Source organism: Eschrichtius robustus, chromosome 14, assembly GCF_028021215.1.
Source record: "Eschrichtius robustus isolate mEscRob2 chromosome 14, mEscRob2.pri, whole genome shotgun sequence".
NCBI classification, from domain to species: domain Eukaryota; kingdom Metazoa; phylum Chordata; class Mammalia; order Artiodactyla; family Eschrichtiidae; genus Eschrichtius; species Eschrichtius robustus.
In genome coordinates, this window is record NC_090837.1 from 72,249,168 (window position 1) to 72,265,806 (window position 16,639).

Sequence of the window (16,639 nt, forward strand, 5' to 3'; positions counted from 1 at the left end):
CACAATTTGATGTTAAACCACATATCACAGAAAGTTGAGTACATGGTCTACCTTTCCTAATGTAACAATATACTACAGGAGGTTGTGGACAGCAGCGTGGTATAACCTGAGGAGGCTGAAACACCCAATAGGAGTCAGAACACTGTGGTCAGATTCCAGCTCTACCACCTCGTCTTGGTCAAGTCATATACTCTGAGTGTGTGGTTTTAATGTGAAAATAGGTAAAATAATGTGTGTCCATCTATTTTACAGGATTCCTGTGAGAATGAAACAAAAATAGGAAAACAGAGAAAACTATACATTCCCGTAGAAATATAAAGAACCTCTCATGGCGTTAACTACAGAGTGATGGAAGGAGAGAACTTTAGGAAACGCAAGAAATGAATGCAAAAATGGTTGAGTGGCAGTGCCAGTGCCAGCAGTTGTATACCGTAAACCGTTTTAAAAGTCTCCAGCACATTTAGAAAGAAAATAAAGCCTGGTTCTAGGCAGCTTTAGTTCTCGTCCTGGAGGTGATACCATGGAGAGCGCAGAGAGCTGCGAGGTGGTAACGGAGGAGAACCTTGCAGTGCTGAAGCCTTGGACCAGCCTAGTCCAAGCTCTCAGCGCCTGGAGTCCTAGGAAAAACTACAACTCCCAGAAATCCCGGGCACCAAAGGGGGCGGGCCCAACGGTGTGTGGGCGGGGTCGTCAGAGCAAGCGGGGCGCTTCTCCCGCGAGGAGCTGCTCGAGACGTGGCGGGAGTGGCGGCTATGGAAGCGCAGGAGGAGAAAGAGGCGCAGGTGACGGGGCGGGAGCGGGGCTTTGCGGCATCCCGGAAACCGCGTCTTCGATACACTCGCCCTGTCGGCGGATCTCCTAGGCGCACCACTTTTACTTTGTTCCTCTGCTGTTCCGTATTTAGTCCCGCCTTCAAGATCTGTGAGCCTCCCCGCCCCACCCCCCTTAGACTATCGCCCCCCACCCCCACCTCCACCCTTGGAAAGGGAGTTTCCCTTCCTTCCCGGCCTTCCCTGCCTGGATTCGGGCTTGGAGAGGGGTTGAGGAGAGCCCCCTGGTGCGAAACCTCCCCCTGGAGACTGGAGGGGGACTTCTGAACCCAAAGTCAACTTCCAGCCAAGCCTCGCCGTTCACTGCTGCTTCTACCAGAATTTTCACACTAGACCTGCTTCAGTGTCTCGCATCCCAGCTCTAGGAGTTTCCTGGCATTGCGGGTCTTGTGGTGTGTTGAGGACAACTCTTTTTTCAGACTTTGCAACTGTAATAATGCCTTAGCACCTGCATATTGAGCTTTAAAGTTATTCGAGTGATGCAAAATATTAGCCTATACTGCTTTCGTAGCTTTGGGAAAGGATAGATTGTTTTCTGGTAGTTTTATTTATTGTGCTTGCTCACTTTTTATTTCCTGACATCTGGTATCTCTCTCCCTAAAGACAAATTAGGATGCCAGAATATTCATGGAAAGCATTTCGTTTGCTACTGATCACTTCTTGGCCGTATTTTCTTCGTGCTATTGCAAAAAACAAGGCTTATAAAATTTGTATCCCTTGTAATGGTTAGGTTGCTGCCTGGTTGAAAAAAATATTTGGAGATCATCCCATTCCACAATATGAGGTGAATCCGCGGACAACGCAGATTTTGCATCACCTTTCAGAACGCAACAGGGTCCGGGACAGGGATGTCTACCTGGTAATAGAGGACTTGAAACAGAAAGCAAGGGAATATGAATCAGAAGGTGAGATTAACTCCAGAGTTTTGAGTGAGATAATAACTAGAGGTAACCAAATTGTTTAACGCTAAAGTATACAAGATTGATTTAGTGTAGACTGCTTGTCAGTTTTGCTTCTTTATTTTACCCAGACTTGTCTTACACTGTGTTGTTATAGTAACTTAATCATAAATTTCATTATAGTATATATTTTATTGATACTCTGATGGTGAAACAGTAACCCCTAAAAGATGAGTCTAAACTTATTAGCCTGACATATACGATACCTGTGGTTTTTCACTTACATATCTTTTGGTCTCTTTCCAGTCTCCATGCTTTAGTCATAATGAGCCATCATGACACCTGAGGTGGCAGCCATGAACTGTGACTTGAACACATCACTCTGTTGCCATGTATTCATGGGACTGCATGAGAATTTTCTGCTGTGCATATGTAGTTTAAAAAAGTGTATTCAACACATCCATTGTCTTTATAACACAAACCACAAAAATAAAGATTGGGAATATACAAAAGAGGAAAGAAGTGAGATCTACGTTTGCCTACACTTAAGCAGGTGTATGGCATATGTTACATATGTTGTTTTGAATGTAGAGCAATTTATATTGTAAATCTATTGCATATGTGCATTTTTCCAGTTTTCTTTTAAAAAAATTAGTATGCCGTAAAATGACTTTTTGTTTGGTATACTGTTTTAACACACATGGATTCTGAGAACCACCCCCACGGCTAAGATGCAGAATAGTTCTGTCACCCCCAAACACCTCCCCTGTGATGCTCCTGTGTAGTCATACTTTCCCGTATGCCTTTAAACTTGTTTAAATTTTAAATGATTTTATTTTAGTAGTTATTAAAATACAGTATGGAGAAAGGGGCTTTGAGTCCAGAAAAATCTTATTTTGCAAGAACTTTCTTTTTGTCTATACTATTATGTAATGAAAATTCGAATGATTTTAAAAGTAAGATTATTCACGGCTGTCCTTGAGTACTTTTTAGGGTGGCATATATTAAGTAGCAAATGTTTCTAGTAATATATACAAAATTTTGACACAATTTTCTATACTAAAGTATCCAGAAGAGCCCTGCAACCATTGATATCTTAACTCTACACATCATGTACTTTATTTTTTTTTTAATATTTATTTATTTATTTATTTATTTAGGCTGCGCCGGGTCTTAGTTGTGGCATGTGGGCTCTTAGTTGCGGAATGCGGACTTCTTAGTTGCGACATACTCTTAGTTGTCACACACATGTGGGATCTAGTTCCTTGCCCAGGGATTGAACCCGGGCCCCCTGCATTGGGAGCACAGATTCTTACCCACTGGACCACTAGGGAAGTCCCCATGTACTTTATTATTTTTTTAAATTTATTTATTTATTTATTTATTTTTGGCTGCGTTGGGTCTTCGTTGCTGAGGGTAGACTTTCTCTAGTTGCATCGAGCAGGGGCTATTCTTCGTTGCAGTGTGTGGGCTTCTCATTGCTGTGGCTTCTCTTGTTGTGGAGCAACAAGCGGCTCTGAGCGCAGGCTCAGTAGTTGTGGCGCACGGGCTTAGTTGCTCCGCGGTACGTTGATCTTCCTGGGCCAGGGCTCAAACCTGTGTCCCCTGCATTGGCAGGTGGATTCTTAACCACTGTGCCACCAGGGAAGTCCAACCCCCCCATGTACTTTATTTTTTCTTTTTTTTTCAGATATTAAGATTATTTATTTTTATTATTTTATTTATTTTTTAAAAATTTTTTTATTTTTGGCTGTGTTGGGTCTCTGTTGCTGAGTGCGGGCTTTCTCTAGTTGCGGCGAGCGGGGGCTACTCTTCGTTGCGGTGTGTGGGCCTCTTATTGCGGTGGCTTCTATTGTTGTGGAGTACGGGCTCTAGGCACGCGGGCTTCAGTAGTTGTGGCACATGGGCTTCAGTAGTTGTGGCTCATGGGCTTAGTTGCTCCGTGGCATGTGGGACCTTCCTGGACCAGGGATTGAACCCGTGTCCCCTGCATTGGCAGGTGGATTCTTAACCACTGCGTCACCAGGGAAGTACCCTGCCATGTACTTTAATTTTTACTCCTCTTTTCTAAGTTTTTCCTCCTTTTAGACAGCGAAGCTGTCAAGCAGAGAACAGAAAATTTATGGAACCTTGTAACATATATAGATTCATACACACTGTTAAGGAACTCCTGCTTCCAGAGTTTCTAATTCTAAATTTTGAGTAGTGATACTGTATAGCCCCCAGGACTTGAATGACTTTTGAGCAGAAGATTTCTTAGATGCAGTTTTTATTTCTGCACAGTACAGTTCTTTGCAGCACATAAGACTGGAACATTTTGGAAATATTTTCAGGAATTGGGAAAGGATGTAAAAGTTTTGTATGAAGACTTTTTAATCGTGACAAATACAGATGAAACTATTGAAGCCATTCATTCTTTATGCTGCCAATTCTTCAGTTGAGGAGGAAAATTAAGTGAAATTTCCCTAGCTAGAACCTCCAATAAAATGTTGAATAGATGTAGACATCTATTAGAGTAGACATCCTTATCTTGTTCCTCATCTTAGAGGGAAAGCATCTAGTCTTTACTATTGAGTGCAATGTGAGTTGTGGGTTTTTTGTAGATGCCCTTTTTCCGGTTGAGGAAGTTTCTTTCTATTCCTACTTTGTTGAGTGTCCTTATCATGAAAGGGTGCTGGATTTTGTCAGATGCTTTTTCTGTCTATTGAGATGATCATATGACTTTAGTTTTTTATTTTGTCGATATGATGTGTTACATGAATTGGCTTTCAGATGTTAATCCAACATTTATCCGTAAGATAAATCCATGTCCTCATGGTGTATAATTTTTTAATAGGTTGCTGGATTCAATTGCTAGTATTTTGTTGAGAACTTTTGCATCCATATTTATAAGAGATAGTGGTCCGTAGTTTTCTTTCCTTTTAATATGTCTTTTTCTGGTTTTAGTGTCAGGATAATATTGGCCTCACAGAAACAGTTGAGAAGTATTCCCTCCTTTCTATTTTTTGGAATAGTTGATGAAGAATTGGTATTAATTCTTTATGTAATCTATAGAACTCAGTGGTAAAGCCATCTGGACCTGAACTTTTCTTTATGGGTAGATTTTGATGACTATGACTAATTCAGTCTCTTTGCTTACTGTAGGTCTATTAGATTATCTATTTGTTCTTGAATTAGATGCAGTAGTAAGTGTCCTTTTTGGAATTTGTCCATTTCATCTAAGTTATCTAAATTTCTGGGTACAATTGTTCATAGTATTCCTTTATAATCCTTTTTATTAAGTAGGTAGATCAGTGGAATATACTGTCTTCTGAGGCTAGTAATTTGAGTCTTTTTTCTTCTTAGTCAATCTAGGTGAAGGTTATAGCACAGGAAACTGCTCAATATATATATTTTTTTAAGGAAATGACAGTCACCTGATATTCATAGTGGTGTGCTTTATAGTTTATTTTATTGCTATTGTTTTAATTTTTTAAATATTTATTTATTTATTTGGTCACGTTGAGTCTTAGTTGCAGCAGGTGGGCTCCTTAGTTGCGGCTTGCCAACTCCTTAGTTGTGGCATGCAAACTCTTAGTTGCGGCATGCATGTGGGATTTAGTTCCCCAATCAGGGATCGAACCCGGGCCCCCTCATTGGGAGCGTTGAGTCTTAACCACTGTGCCATTAGGGAAGTCCCTCTGCTCAATATTCTGTAATAACCTAAATGGGAAAAGAATTTGAAAAAGAATAGGTACTATATATGTATAACTGAATCACTTTGCTGTACACCTGAAACTAACACAACATTATTAATCAACTATATTCCAATACAAAAAAAAATTTTTTTTTAAATCTAGGTGAAGGTTTTTCAATTATGTTGATCTTTTCAAAGAACTAGCCTTTGGTTTTAATGATTTTTTTCTTCTTTTTTAATCTATTTTATTAATTTTCACTCTGTTGTTTATTATTTCTTTCCTTTGGCTTGCTTTAGGTTTAGTCTGCTCTTCTTTTTTAAATGTTTTAAGCTTAGGCTATTGATTTGAGATCTTTCTTCTTTTTTAACATAGGAATTTACAGGCATAAATTTCCCTCTAAGCACTGGTTTAGGTGCATCCCCTAAGTTTTGGTATGTTATGTCTTCATTTTCATTCATCTCAAAGGATTTGATTTCTTTTTGACCCATTGGTTATTGGGAGTATGTTGTTTAATTCCACATATTTATGAGTTTCCCAAATTTCTTTCTAATTTCTAATTTCATTCCATTGTAATGGGGGAATACTTTGTATTATGTGACGGTATTATCATTATAAATTGTCCCTGTTTATCTCTAGTAACATTTTTTGTTAAAAAGTCTATTTTATCTGATATTAATATAGCCACTTCAGCTTTCTTGTGGTTGCTGTTCGCATTATATATCTTTTTCCATCCTTTATTTTCATTGCACTTTGCTCTATTGCACTTCACAGATATTGTGGGGTCTTTTTTTACAAATTGAAGTTTTGTAGCAACCCTGTGTTGAGCAAATCTATCATTTTTCCAATAGCATTTGCTCACTTCGTATCTCTTACATTTTGGTAATTCTCACAATATTTCAGACTTTTCCATTTCTCTCTCCCTCTCCTTGGGCCTCCATATTCCCTGAAACATAACAAATTGAAAATAGTCCTATTAATAACCCTACAATGGCCTCTAAGTGTTCAGGTGAAAGGAAGTCACATGCCTCTCACTTTAAATCAAAGGCTAGAAATGATGAAGCTTAGTGAGGAAGGTATGTTGGAAACCAAGACAGGCTGAAAGCTAGGGCTCTTATGCCAGACAGTTAGCCAAGTTGTGAATGCAAAAGAAGAGTTCTTGAAGGATATTAAAAGTGCTACTCCAGTGAGTCATTTCCACTTTCAAGTCATTCTTTAATAAATACATTTCATAAGGCTATAGCTGGCATAGATAGTGATTCCTCTAATGGATCTGGGCAAAGTAAATTGAAAACCTCTGGAAAGAATTCACCATTCTAGAGGCCACTGAAAACATTCGTGATTCATGGGAAGAGGTGAAAATATCAGCATTAGCAGGAGTGTGGAAGAAGTTGATTCCAGCCCTCATGGATGACTTTGAGGGGTTCAAGACTCCAGTGGAGGAAGTAACTGCAGGTGTGGTGGCTATAGCAAGAGAACTAGACTTAGAAGTGCAGCCTAAAGATGTGACTGAATTGCTGCCATCTCATGATAAGACTTTCACGGATGAGGAGTCGCTTCTGATGGATGAGCAAAGAAAATGGTTTCTTGAGAAGGAATCTACTCTGGTGAAGATGCTGTGAAGATCGTTGAAATGACAACAAAAGATTTAGTATATTACATAACTTACTTGATTAAAGCAGTGGCAGGGTTTCAGAGGATTGACTCCAGTTTTGAAAGAAGTTCTTGGGTAGAATGCTGTCAAACAGCATTGCATGCTACAGGGAAATCATCTGTGAAAGGAAAAGTCAATCAATGTGGCGAACTCTGTTGTCCTATTTTAAGAATCTGCACAGAATTGCCCAGCCTTCAGCAACCATCACCTTGATCAGTCAGCAGCCATCAACATCGAGGCAAGACCCTCCACCAGCAAAAAGATTATGACTTACTGAAGACTCAGATGTGGTTATCATTTTTTAGCAATAAGGTATTTTTAAATTAAGGTTTGTACATTGTTTTTTTAGACATAATGCTATTGCACACTTAATAGACTACAGTATAATATAAACATAACTTTTATATGTCCTGGGAAACCAAAAAATTCACATGACTCTCTCTATTGCAATATTTGCTTTATTGTGGTGTTCTGGAACCCCAGTATCTCTGAGTTATGCCTGAATTTGTATCTTTGAATCTGAAGTATGTCTCCTGTAGACAGCATGTAGTTGGATCCTGTTGTTTTTTTCAGTCTTATAATCTCTGCCTTTGGGTTGGATTGTTTAATTCATTCTCATTTAATGTTATTATTGATATAGTTGTATTTATATCTGCCAATTTACTTTTCATTTTCTATATATTACATCTTTTTTTGTTTCGCTATTTTTCCTTTATCGCATTCTTTTGCATTAAGTAAATATTTTCTAATGTAACATTTAAATTTATTCAGTGATTTTTTACTTCTTTTTTTTCAGTTCTTTTTAGTGTTGCTCTGCGGTTTGCAAATAAATCGTATCAGCTCAGCTTCATATTTGTACTAGCTTAATTCCAGTGAGATAGAGAAATGTTGCTCCTATGTAGTTCTGTTCCTCTTTTCCCCCCTTTTGTGGTATTATTGTTACACATATTACATCTAATAATATGGACTCAACAATATACTGTTATATTATTACTTAACCATCTGTAGTCATTTCCTTAGCCCTTTACACCTTTACTACCACCACATCCTTTGTGCTGTTTTTAACATATATATTACATTTCTATAACCCAGCAATACCTTATATAAATATTATTTTATCCAGTTGCTTTTTAAGTCAGTTAAGAGAAAAACGAAGAAAAAAATACATTTATGCTCTTTATAATTCTGCATGTACCTTTACTGATAATTCATTGCTTTTTGTGTGCATTTGAATTACTGTTCGGGGTCACTTGCTTTAAGCCTGCAGAACTTCCTTTAATATTTCTTATAAGTTGGGTCTGGTGACAATGAAATTCTCTCAGTTTTTGTCTATCTGGGAGTCTTTATTTTGCATTTATTTTTGAAAGAAAGCTTTGCTACGTGTAGGATTCTTGCTTGACAGTTTGCTCTTTGAGCACTTTGAACATGTTATCCTGTTGCCTTTTGGTCTCCGTTGTTTCTGTCAAGAAGTTGACTGTTAATCTTACTGAGGTTTCCTAGTATATGTCATTTTCCTTTTGCTGTTTTCAAGATTTTCTCCTTGTCTTCTTTTTTTAATAAATGTATTTATTTATTTATTTATTTATTTTTGGCTGTGTTGGGTCTTGTTGCTGCTCACGGGCTTTCTCTAATTGCTGTGAGCAGGGGCTAGTCTTCGTTGCAGTGCACGGGTTTCTCATTGTGGTGGCTTCTCTTGTTGCGGACCACGGGCTCTAGGTGCACGGGCTCAGTAGTTGTGGCTCGCAGGCTCTAGAGTGCAGGCTCAGTAGTTGTGGCGCACAGGCTTAGTTGCTCCGTGGCATGTGGGATCTTCCCAGACCAGGGCTTGAACGCATGTCCACTGCATTGGCAGGCGGATTCTTAACCACTGTGCCACTGGGGAAGCCCCCTTGCTGAATTTTAATAGATTTTCTTGAACAGATGTTTCTTCATTTGCTGTTTGTCCTTAGGAGCATTTCCAGAAGCTTTAAATGGTTGTGTTTTGTTTTGGGGTTTTTTTTGTTTTGCTTTTTAGGTTTTTTTTACAATTTTCACCAGTTTCACTGGAGTGTAGGTGAGCAGAGCTCCTCACACTGTTATGTTGGAAGTCAGACTCCTGGTGGTTTGATTTTTGGCAAAGATGACAAGACAATTTAATGGAGGAAAGAATAGCCTTTTTAGTGAACAGTGCTGGGATAGGTGGATATCCACATGTATAAGAATGAAATTGGACCCTGCCTCATAACATATATAAGAATTAACTCAAAATGAATGAAAAACCTAAAAGTAAGAGCTGAATCTAAAACTCAGAAGACAACATCTGTGTATATCTTCATGACTTTGGATTTGGCAATGGTTTCTTAGCTATGATACCAAAAACACAAGCAACAAAAGAAAAGTAGGTAAATTGGACATCATCAGAATTAAAAACTTTTGTCCTCAAAGGACACCATCAAGTAGATGAAAAGACAGCCCACAGAGTGGGAGAAAATATTTGCAAATTGTATATCTGATAAGGGACTTATATCTACAATAAATGAAGAATTCTTACAACTGAATAATAAAGAGACAACCCAGTTAAAAATGGATAAGGGAGGGAATTCCCTGGCAGTCCAGTGATTAGGACCCCACGCTTCCACTGCAGGGGCCCAGGTTCTATCCCTGGTCAAGGAACTAGGATCTCATAAGCTGCAGCCAAAAAAAAGGTTAAGGGATATGAATATACATTTCTCCCAAGAAGATATACAAATGGCCAGCAAGCACAGCATCATTAGCCATCAGGGAAATGCAAATCAAAACCACATTCCACTTCACACCTACAAGGATGGCTATAATCAAAAAGACAAGGTCTTGGATTATCATTTTATTGATCATTCTTCAGTTTTATGAATGATCACTGTGCAAAATAAATAAATAATACAGCTGTTGGTGAAGATGACAATGTGGAGAAATTGGAACCTTCATACATTTCTGGCAGGAATGTAAAAATCAGTAGCTTTGGAAAACAGTCTAGCAATTCTTCAAATAGTTAAACATAGAGTTACCATATGACCAGCAGTTCCACTCCTAGTTATATACCCAAGAGAAATGGAAACATACGTTTATGTAAAAACCCATACGTGAATGTTTATAGCAACATTATTCATAATAGCCAAAATGTGGGAGCAATCCAAATGTTCATCAATGGATGAATGGATAAATAAAATATGGTAAATCTATACAATGGAATATTATTCTTCCATAAAAAGGGATGAAGTACTGACTGATACCTGCTACAGAACGGATGAACCTTGAAGTCATTATGCTAAGTGAAAGAAGCCAGTCACAGAGGATCACATATTATGTGATACCATTTATATGAAATGTCCAAATTAGGCAAATGAATAGAGACAAAATGTAGGTTAGTGGTTGCTAGGGCTTCATGGGTTGGGTAGCTGGAAAATAATGACTGAGGAGTGTGGGATTTCTTTTTGGGGTGATGAAAATGTTCTAAAATACTTTAGGTGAGTGGATTATGTTATGTGAAAGACTGCAGTAAAGCTGTCAAAAATTAAAGCAAAACAAAGATCTTAGTCACCATAAAACTCTTATATCTTTTCAGCCAAGCATCTTCAAGACCTTCTCCTGGAGAGTGTGAATTTTTCCCCTGCCAATCTCTCTAGCACTGGTTCCAGGTATCTGAATGCTTTGGTTGACAGTGCTGTGGCCCTTGAAACAAAGGATACCTCACTAGCTAGGTAATTCTTGTGACAATTTTAATTTCTGCAGTCATACACACTGTAAGGTCTTGACCTAAAGAGCTTTTGTTTCTCAGGGTAATTCTGTATAGGAAATTAGCAGTGTATGCAGAAATACTGAATTTAGTTAACTCCTTATCATTGCTAGTGAGTATGTATAATTACTTCAGATAAACTTGGTATTGGTTAAATTTTAGTGTTTTCTTCTTTCAGGATTAGGTTTGTGAAGGCTGGTTCTCATGTATATTTGAAAAGGGTTTAGGTATCACATCATTCCCTATAAACAGTAAAAAGAGCAGTAGGCTAAATCATCTGGTTGAGCGTAGAGTAGTGATTTTTGGTCATGTCCCTACCCTATTGGATAGAGTAGGTTAAAGACCTTCAATTCTTTGTGACAGGCATTTCACCTATATAACGACATTATCCTTCTAACAATCTTAAGAGGAAACTGAGGCTCAGGAGAGGTGGGTTAAATAATTTCTCTGAGCTAGTAAATGGCAGAGTTGGGATTCAAACCTGGTCTGACTCAAAAGTCCATAGGACTATCACTGTTGGCTGCATCTTAGCCAGGACTACCACTACAACTTATAATCAGAGAACTGTATGGCCATTCTGCTTAACTGCTAATATAAGAGCTTGGAATATCTATAAATATATAAATATATATATAATATATATATATATATATATATATATATATATATATATATATACACACACACACACACTTAAACAGTAGAGTTTTAGATATAAGATCATGTAGGCCGTATGGCAGCAGAAATTTAGACTTGAATTAATCAATTCAGCAGACACCAAATACTAATTATATCCTAGGCATATAATATATATAACTCTTTATGTAACTACCTCTCTCCCTCTCCCTTCCTCCCTCCCTATATATATGTGTAAATATATATATGTGTGTGTGTGTATGTGTGTGTGTGTGTGTATATATATATATATATATATGTATAGCTATACATATAGGCACTGGGGAAGCAGAAATGAATAGAATAATGAATGCCAGCAAGTACAATCTCTGCTCATGGTAAATTAAAGGAGATGGACATGTAAAATTATAACATAGTATGACAGCTGCAACACTACAGTAATGTACAAGCTGTAGGTAGGAAACACAGAGAAAGGAGTAGTGAATTCCAGAATGGGAGTAAATCTAATTTGAGTTTTGAAGGACAAATGGAAATTTGCCAGGTGAAGAAGGTTATTCCAGACAGTAAGAACCGCGTGTAAAATAGTATAGAGGTATGAAACAGCATGGTTAAAGAAGAATCCACATAGAAATAAAATCATTTTTAGAAATGAGGAATAATTGTAATTATTGTCCTTAATGTCCATTTACGTGACTAGATTCTTCTTTTAGTTTTATCCCTGCAGTGAATGATTTGACCTCTGATCTTTTTTGCACCAAATCCAAAAACGAAGAAATCAAGCTTGAATTGGCAAAACTTGAGAAAAATCTAACTGCAACTTTAGTATTAGAAAAATGTCTGCAAGAGTAAGTAATTGAGTTGGAAGTGGTGACAATTTTTATTATAAAGGCAGTAACAGGACATTAGTTTTGGCGATAGATATGATTTAAAACAACACATTAGGAAATGGGAAGATAAAATGTTTTTTTAAGTAGAAAATGACTTGGGTGAAGGTAGGAGTGGTTGAGTACATATTTTTACCTTTTACTTTATACAGTTTCTTTTTTCTCTCTGTTTTACAAATAACCTGTTTATAATTTTCAAAATGTATGTGAATTTTTTTTTTTTACTTATAAACTATGGTGCAACTTAAAGTCATGTTATATTTTGTTGCCCTTTCTTACTAGAACTCTGGTATCCCTCTTGATGCTTTGGACCTTCTTTAGGTCTCTATAGCCCCAGAGATTAGATGCTGTGGATCAGGAGTATGTGTATGCACAAGTAATTTACTGGTGTGTAAATTTATCCAACAAATATTGACTATGTATATGCAAAACACTGTGTCATGTCACATTTAGGAGAGAGGCCTTTGGGACCTCCATAATTCAAATTGACTTTAGGATCTGTTAAGTCACTTTTTTGAGCAGCAGATCTACTTTCTCCAAGAATAATTGGCATAGAATAATCTTAAATTATTTAGTAGTCCTTGAGAAAAATCCCAGATGGCAACATGGAGGGAAAGATGACCTAGAAGAATGCATGGTAGCCAGTCTGGGATATAAAATTTATGGTAGAAAATCCAGCAAGTGTGTTATCTCCTCTTGATACTCTTGACTAATCCAGAGTTGAATCGAAAAAGTAGTAGAGCTTCCTTTTTATAATAATTTCACTGAGAAGAAAATGTTCTCAACTTCATTTTTTAAAGGGATCTCAAGAAGGCAGAGTTGCATCTGTCTATGGAAAGGGCCAAAGTTGACAGTCGTCTTCAGAACATGGACTTCCTAAAAGCCAAGTCAGAGGAGTTCAGGTCTGGAATTAGAGCTGCAGAGGTTTGTATGAAGGACTGAATATATTTAGCTCTCTTCAGACTTATTTTCAACTTTCATCCTCAGAACTAGGCAGTATTGTTATTCCCTTTTTATGACCAGGGAACTGCAGAGAAGGTGGGTAACTTGCCCAAGGTTACACAGCTACTTAACAGCAGATCCCAATTCAAATGCAGGCTGCCAGGCCGCGAAGCTCAGGCTCTTAAGCACTGCACCCATCTTGTCACAAATCTCTGTCTGAAATGACTCGCATGCAACATAAAAGTGCTTAGGAGCAGGTGTAGTCCTTCATCTATGATTTATAGCTTCTCTGCTGTGTTATATATTGAAAATATTTCATGAGGGTCACTTGTAAAATAATTTTTTAAACTGAACTCCCTTTTTTGTAACTGTAGGAGCGACTTTCAGCCAGAGGAATGGATGCTTCTCTGTCTCATCAGTCACTGGTAGCACTTTCAGAGGTACGCCTACTTTAACCCAATTTAACTTTCTTTAAAATGTTAGTGTACAATCTGCTTTTTCATTTGTTTCTTTTTATAGAGCTTTATCCACTATTGACCTGATTTATTTTCCTTTACCGCTGTACTTTATGTTCACCAGTATTTATATCTTTATTACTTGTTTATCTATATATATTCTTCCATTTGTTTGGTTTCCTTTATTTATTACTATATGCTAGAAACTCTTTGCTGGAGTCAGTTATATGTTATTGATTTATTTATTGAATGAATGTATTGAGGGACTATGTGCTAACCACCTAGGTCCTCCTCTTTCTTCTCTTTCAGTAAAACGCAGGTCCCATACCCTTGTAGAATGCAATTCTGGGGTTTTAGATTGTATAAGGGTTTTATCTATTTTCATGGGAAGAGGGAGAAATGGAGGGTTTTGTTTTACTTTTTTTTCTTTAGATTTTTTGGTAGTTTGATTTTTGGAATTTAAAATTGGCAATTCATAAGTATGTATTTGAGACTCTTAATTATTCCCTGATGTTCTGATTCCTCTTAATTACATTATTTTGTATTACTAGGCAGCATACTTAAATCTTATTCTTAATAAATGGGAGTATAAGTTTCCTATTTTAGCATCTTCTAAGGATTGTTTCCATTTGTTATCCATTTATCTTTGAAGCTCTTTATTTGATACATTATTTAAACTATCCTAATGTTAATGCTGTGTCATGTTTTATTTCAGAAATAGACAGGGTTTAGTTGCATTGTGAATATTTCTATTACTCTGTGTTTTTTTCACCCCCAGAAATTGGCAGAACTAAAACGACAGACTATACCTTTGAAGAAAAAATTGGAGTCCTATTTAGATTTAATGCCGGTAATTATTTTTATAATTTAAAAAAAAAAAAAATGTTCCTCTTTTCCACCTTTCCCCAAGGGCACTAAATGATCATGAAAATACTGGGTCCATGTTTAAGGATTTAAAATCTATGCTGAAGGACTTCCCTGGTGGTCCAGTGGCTAAGACTCCGTGCTCCCAGTGCAGGGGGCCCGGGTTCGATCCCTGGTCAGAGAACTAGATCCCACAAGCCGCAACTAAGAGTTCGCATTCTGCAGCTAAAGATCCCACATGCCACAACTAAGACCCGGTGCAGCCAAATAAATAAATATTTAAAAAATAAATAAATAAAGTCTGTGCTGAATTTTCGTATTGTATGTACCTTGGATATACTTTCTACAACGTTTTTTGCCTTTTGAAAAGGATTGTTATATTCTTTTTCCCCTTGCATCCTAGCTGAGGCAACATAACCTTTCCTTATTTTATTTTCCTTTGAAAGAATCCATCTCTTGCTCAGGTGAAAATTGAAGAAGCAAAGCGAGAATTGGTAAGTAGTTCCATTTTTTCCTTCCGATTTTTAAAAAATAAATGCTGGCATAGCTAAAGCTCCCTTCCTCCTCCTTCTTTCCTTTCTACTCAGAGGTGAGCCAGAGTCCCAGACTTGCTGTGTATCATTACCATGCATCTTTTAATACTTTTTTGGCATATACGTATCTTTTTTTTTCATAAAAAATACATAGTGGTCTTTTAAAATTTTATATAGATTTTCCTGGATGGAAAAGGAGGGTTGAGAGACATAGAATATTCTAGGCAGAAGGAATTAACAAAAGCATAAGAGCTGAAAAATGGAGGACTTTTCCAAGCTTTGGCAAGTGAAGCAGTCCAGCTGCTTAGGAGTATGCAGTGGAAGATAGAGCTGAAGAAGGTCAATTGGTTTATGAGATGAAGGACCTTAAATATAAAGAAGGTTGTTCTTGGAGGCTGTAGGGGACCACTGAAAGTTGCTCTGTGTTACCTTGTTTTTTAAGCTAAAGAGAAATATGATAAAGGTTATGCTTTTTGATCAGGCCAGTTGTTTAAGAAGATTTTTCTGGAATCAGTGTATAGGGTGGATTGGAGGAGGGAAAAAGAAAATTGCAGAAACTAGTTGGCCTGTTTAGGCCAGATGAGAAGTAATGAGAACAGTGGCAATGAGATTGGAAAAGAGTGATGTGAGAGACATTGCAGAAGTATGTTGCTTAAGGAGTAAAGGTCAGAAAAATCTATTCAAGTATCACTGCAGTCATTCACCTCTCTAAAGGTTCCCCCCCACCTTTTAATGTTTAATAGCATCAGGAGTCTGAAAACTTTTGGGGTGTGGGAAGTGGGGAGTTATAAAAGCAAGGGGAATATCTCAAAGAATATTTAATATTTTGTAATGGTATTTTAAAAAGTTTCTGTTTCAGTGTTTTTCCTTTTTGCTTCCCTTATTTTAAATAACAATAGAAGTTAGAACACCTTCTTTATGTCCTTATTTATAATATTTATGGTGTTTCTTTCTTCCTTTAGGATACTGTTGAAGCTGAACTTACAAAGAAAGTAAACATGATGGAACTGTGACCAGAGCCAAATAAATTTCATCTTTCTTAACAAAGTAAAATGAATAGGACTTTAAAGAATTATTTCCTCATGGCATTCCTTATAACTTAATTTCTGTGTTCTTAGATTAGATAATAATGTCATTATTGACAGAATGGTGGTTTCTGATTGTGTATTAAATTTTTATGCTCAAATACATAGTTTTCATATGAAAAAACATTGGTTTTCTATGTTGTTGGTGGTTAAATGTCCTTCAGTAGTTCTCTTAGGTGAACACTGTGACCGTTGTCCTGCAGTTGCTCACTAGGTCAGCTAAGTGAAAGGGAAAGGTTCTGCAACTTCAGTTATGTTTCTCCCACACCCCCGATCAGCTTACCTGCCTACGTCCAAATGTTAATATATGCAGGAATTTGGTTTATGAAAAAGATGACCTTTTAAATCAGTAGTAGAGAGATAGATAATTCAACACATGGTGCTAGATCTGTACTTCACCCCTTATATCAGGGTAATTTCAAGGGATCAAAG

General features: G+C 37.2%; 1 protein-coding gene across 2 annotated transcripts; it reads left to right on the forward strand.

Moving 5' to 3' along the window:
- The first annotated feature begins 707 nt into the window (after positions 1 to 707).
- Positions 708 to 16,288, forward strand: HAUS1 (HAUS augmin like complex subunit 1). Of its 2 annotated transcripts, XM_068563000.1 has the most exons (9): positions 708 to 782; positions 1,561 to 1,735; positions 10,638 to 10,773; positions 12,155 to 12,289; positions 13,129 to 13,252; positions 13,645 to 13,710; positions 14,504 to 14,575; positions 15,036 to 15,083; positions 16,085 to 16,288. In XM_068563000.1, the coding sequence occupies exons 1-9, from the start codon at positions 753 to 755 to the stop codon at positions 16,133 to 16,135; spliced, it is 837 nt and encodes a 278-aa protein (XP_068419101.1). In that variant the 5' UTR covers positions 708 to 752; the 3' UTR covers positions 16,136 to 16,288. The 2 variants fall into 2 exon arrangements, with proteins under 2 accessions (XP_068419101.1, XP_068419102.1); XM_068563001.1 differs by lacking the exon at positions 12,155 to 12,289.
- The last annotated feature ends 351 nt before the right edge of the window (positions 16,289 to 16,639 follow it).